Source organism: Varroa jacobsoni, unplaced genomic scaffold, assembly GCF_002532875.2.
Source record: "Varroa jacobsoni isolate VJ856 unplaced genomic scaffold, vjacob_1.0 scaffold_583, whole genome shotgun sequence".
Classification (NCBI taxonomy): domain Eukaryota; kingdom Metazoa; phylum Arthropoda; class Arachnida; order Mesostigmata; family Varroidae; genus Varroa; species Varroa jacobsoni.
In genome coordinates this window covers 30,757-35,518 of record NW_019213485.1, presented here as the reverse complement: position 1 = coordinate 35,518, position 4,762 = coordinate 30,757, and the positions used below count along the sequence as shown (strand labels likewise).

Genomic DNA, 4,762 nt, shown 5'->3' with positions numbered 1-4,762 from the left:
AGGTGACAGTTTTCACGCAAAAAATCTTTCCAATCTTTTTCGCTGTAAATCATCAGCAACAGAGCTCATTACAAATTGCAGACTGAATTAAAAGTTCATGGATTCACAGTCAAGTATTCATTTTTCATTTCGTTTTTTTTTTTATCTAATTGTCGACACGGACCTGGGAAAGTCTTGGGCATGCCTTCGAAAACATCGACCGTAATTAACAGTTTCCGCCGAACTCCATTTTACCGGTCGGGGTATAAGTTTTTCTTCACCTTCCTCATATTCCGGAGTGAAAACTAAATCTGCCGGATGCTCCGGAGAAATTCGTCCCTCTCTATCAACGACAACGTCCGGCAACACCTCAACTTGGAACTCGGAGCCAACTCTCGGCTCTTTCGGTGGAAACTTCAACCTCTCTAAAGACAAAAAAGACTCCATTGTCTATTAAATGCGTCGCTGTGATTCCCATAAACTTTGAACGACAGAATGCCCTTGCAGAAAGTGTTTCCTTTAGATCAATATTTTACAATGCACCAAAAACCTCGATGAGCCCAAAGGCACGACATCGTGCACGAGCCATTCATTCCCTTCCACGTTCTTTTATCACACACAAACACACTCCGTATTGTTTCTTCGAAATACGCATAATCTAATTCGCCCTAAACAACTTCGATATATCGAAGACAAGGGAAGCGTGCAAGGCTTCTCCTGGTTGCCTCCGGCACTACAGTTTGTAGGGTCCGCTCAGTTCAGTTGAGCCGGATTGCACTGGGCTGATGCATGTGGCTGGCCTTGCTACTTGTTGGCCGGTGAAGTCGCTGGCGGTGTTGATAGAGGGAGAAACTTGGGGGTATCAACACACAGGCAGTTTGTCGTCTGAAACAGTATTACCCGGGTAGCGGAGAAAAAGCTGAGAAGCGCCTCCTACCGGCACGCTTATGAAGTGCCCTGTACCCAGCTTTAAATTGCGATGGCAGAACAATCTTACGAAGGCAGAAGATCTCGCGTATAATAGAACAAAATAGAACGCTTGCTTCTGTTTTAAAACAAAAAGTGTTATCAAAGTCGAAGAGAATAGATGATATGCAGCTGATCATAATGGTTTTCCTTACTATTATTGTTATTATTACTACTATTTTTTTAGACGAGAGGAGATATTTTTAAGCAATTTTGGAAAAAAATGTGAAAATATAATCCTTTTTTTAACCTCTAATACCACTTTTATCATTACACAACGATGTTAAGGTTTAATATATTGAGTTCATAGTGTATATGAAGTAAACTTCCTATCATTGCTTAATGCGTGAATATGGTGAACTTACGAGAAAGATTTTCATATACTTAAGTCTATTGAATTACAAGCAACAGCCTTATCGCGATAAATAGATTGAAAGGGACATCTAGAAAATCTAGATAGTAATTATAACACATCGAAGGGTAATAGTTAAAGAAAATATTGATTACCGGGAAAGGAGTCTAGATCAGAGAGATATAAATCGTGCAGGTTGCAATTATCATTAAGTTAGGTATTTTACCCTTCGATATATGGTGTGGCAATAAAATCAACGCAGAAAATCTGATTAAGTGCAATTATTGAGTAAGCTAGCGCAGAGGAGTCCTCGCTGGTGGTTGCGCAATAACTATACGCCAGAATATGGGATTAAAGAAGGCAAGAAATAAACATCAAAGCAATTTCAAGTGAATATTTAAATTTAAAGAATAGTTTTTAGAGCTCTGTTATTCAATAATAAACCAAACAATCATAAAAAAGTTAATCCCTGAGATTAATTTGCAAGCTTACTACATTATGCAAGTGTCAATGCAGAATTTATCCATCTTATGCGAGGATTTAATTTTATACAACTCCTAACGTCGCATCTAATGGAAGATTGGTTTGTAATTAGAACATATACGAGCTATATTGTTCTGTAAGCATCTCATAAAATGAACATCTGTATTTCCTCGCCTCGTTTCGTGAACCCGTTAGCGCATCTCTTCCTACTAAGATTTAATCTTTTATTTTTTCACAAGAATTATCCCTTATTTTTGTATCTATTACATTTCAGAACTGCACTACTATTCTATGGTGAAAGAAAGCTAAATCACACTTATGTCGAAAAGGATATTTTACAAAACATACGACTAATTTTCTTCAACCCTGAATATTTCAATTTCTGATGTACCTATTTTAATGATACATTTGCAATTATTTTGTAACCACATTGACTGGCATGCATCCTAAAGTAAAGCGGACCCTATGATCGAAGTCTTCGAGGCCGTTTCTAAGCGATCTCTTACAACGTGTCTTTTTATATAAGTAACAAAAAAACAAACACTATGATCAGCACGACGCGCCAAACTGATCCGATTAGTTTGCCGCCAAGTAAAATTTATTTATGAAACAGCCTCACATTGTTGAATTAATCTGACACCGATTTCTTCTGCCACATCAGCTCTCGCTTGTTGGCCCTGCTCCGTCGTTTTATACAATACCACGCATCTAATGTTTTTGGTACGTACATTTTTTAATCTTGGTTGTTGTTCTTTTCTCCACATGGTATTTATTTCTATAGTAAAGATGCACGGCTTCGGCTTGAATGCGTACTTTTCGAACAATTCGAAGCACTTCGCATTTAAACCTGATCATATTTATAAGTTAAAACCCATCCTCATTTGAATCTCAACTAGTTTAGCATATCTACTACTTTCTGTATTGGTGCTCAATATGCTTCCATAGTTTGCCTTTATTGTAACTGTCGAAAATCATCTCCGCAGCGACATCAGTCGCCCGCTCAAAGAAAAACGCGCCTGTGATCATAGCCAATGCTAGAGTCGACGAACGCTTGAAGATTAGATCGTAAAGACCCATGTTGTATTTAGTCGAAGGTAATTCGTCAGGGACAGTCGAAGTCAGCAACTCCTGTATGGATAAACAATGAGCAAAATTAAATGTTTAATTTATAATTTCATGGCCTACGAACGGCCCCTCACTGAATCAACATTAATATGATCTATGCGTACATAGTAACATTATTTAGCACTACACAAACAAACCAACTACAAAAAAGCTTCCAATTTGTGGTAATCCAAGCTTCTATTTTGCGGTAACGTCTGCCCTTGTTGTGTGTATGTATTTCAGCTAAACTAATTAGTAATTTAGCACATGCTTATAAGCCTTCGCAGGCAACCTAGGAGGCTTTGCTCAACTCTAACACTCAAGACATTATCTCAAAGATGGGAGAGATGGGGTGATACGTACCGAGATAACAGTCAGCAGATACCAGTAACTGTTTGAGGGGCACTTGCTATAAGCGTAGTAAAAATGTTACCACGAAGTGGTGCAAAAAAATTCAAAAAATTATGTTGAAAGAACCCCATTTGTAAGCCCGGCATGACTGGCCACTAAAAACGAATACACACATCAGAATGCACATACTAAGCGATCATTTACAGTACACAGGGCTAAATTTTGGCTTATCGAAACCATGAACTCGGCATGCCCCTCGAAAAATTTTGCAAAGGTTAAAGTAATTGGAATATGCGGTCGGCACGGAAGAGGATCTTGTTTAAAAAGGCTTCTGACAGTACTGCTGTAAGATATCCACCGCGTACTGTCCGTTCGCATAAGTTTAAATAATTTTTTACTGACAGTTTTTACCTAAAACCAGAGTTTTATTTGGAGATCCTATTTAGAGGAGAGAAACAGAGTTGTAGCCATTCGTGAACACATACGTGACAATTAATCGTAATTAGTTAATGATAATTATACTACCTATATATCCTATTGCACGATTAAGTGCTACCTAATTAACATTTAATTGCTTTATACGCTTTGAAAATGTTCGGATCATGGTATTTCAGTAATAAATTTTCGAAGAAATTACCTGGTTCTCCTTGGTTGAACACAGCCCGGACGACCTTTTCGATAAAGAACAACAGTCTGGAAACAAGAATAGCCGATTGTGGTACACTGTTTTGAACCACAAAAGTACCACACATTCAAACACAGCATATGAGTAATCTTTTCATATGGTAGTCAACTTGTATACATATCACAATTATTTCGTATATGAAGCAATCTAATTAGATCTCGAAGTCAAAAATCTGTATTACGTTCACTTTTATAATGTTTTATGTGAATGTATAAAAAAAAATAGTATCGCCAATGGTGCCACATTTTACCGCGCGATCATTAGGGATCAGTTAACTCATAATACATATTTCGGTAAGTTGCATGACTGACTCAATCCAAGAAGAATCTGTATTGGGCTAAATTAAGTAGAAAATGAATCTAACAGTGTCGGGTAAATGGTACAAAATGAGTAATATGACTGATCTTATGAGACACTGTACCCCAAAGTGTCATCCGGTATTAAACAATACAAGTTGTATGTTTCATTGAATGTAAGCAAAATATTTGTCACATTAATGCGATATGGCCGCACAGAACATGTATTTGTCTCACATGTATGAAATCATTTTTTTAGAATGTTCAAATAACGCTCAAGTAGTAACGGAACTGAAACTGCAGTCGATAACCAAGCGATATCCTAATTTCGTACCGGAAAAGTACTTTTGCAAGATTATTATTTGGTAATAAATAGGTGCAGCTGAACAATAAGGATGGAAGGGCTAATCAATTAAAAGCGTACCTACATGAAGAACTATTATTGGCAATGCGCAAGTACTTTGAGACTCTTCAGGTGATGGACATTAAGTATTTTTTTACTTATTTTCTAACTGTGAAATATTTCTAGAGCAAATACAAGTTCAG

General features: G+C 37.2%; 2 protein-coding genes across 3 annotated transcripts in view; both read right to left on the bottom strand.

Moving 5' to 3' along the window:
• Positions 1-978, bottom strand: part of LOC111261661 (uncharacterized) — a 4,041-nt gene extending 3,063 nt beyond the window's left edge. Inside the window, exon 1 of the mRNA XM_022835287.2 lies at positions 164-978. Within this exon, the coding sequence (XP_022691022.1) occupies positions 164-426 (263 nt within the window). The 5' untranslated portion in view covers positions 427-978. The remainder of the gene's footprint in view (positions 1-163) is intronic.
• A 1,346-nt stretch (positions 979-2,324) lies between these two features.
• Positions 2,325-4,002, bottom strand: ox (ubiquinol-cytochrome C reductase complex subunit oxen). Of its 2 annotated transcripts, none has more exons than XM_086968794.1 (2): positions 3,873-4,002; positions 2,325-2,908 (listed from the first exon to the last, which is right to left on the bottom strand). In XM_086968794.1, the coding sequence occupies exon 2, from the start codon at positions 2,855-2,857 to the stop codon at positions 2,690-2,692; it is 168 nt and encodes a 55-aa protein (XP_086824920.1). In that variant the 5' UTR covers positions 2,858-2,908; positions 3,873-4,002; the 3' UTR covers positions 2,325-2,689. The 2 variants fall into 2 exon arrangements, with proteins under 2 accessions (XP_086824920.1, XP_086824921.1); XM_086968795.1 differs by lacking the exon at positions 3,873-4,002 and adding an exon at positions 3,248-3,387.
• Between the last annotated feature and the right edge of the window lie 760 nt (positions 4,003-4,762).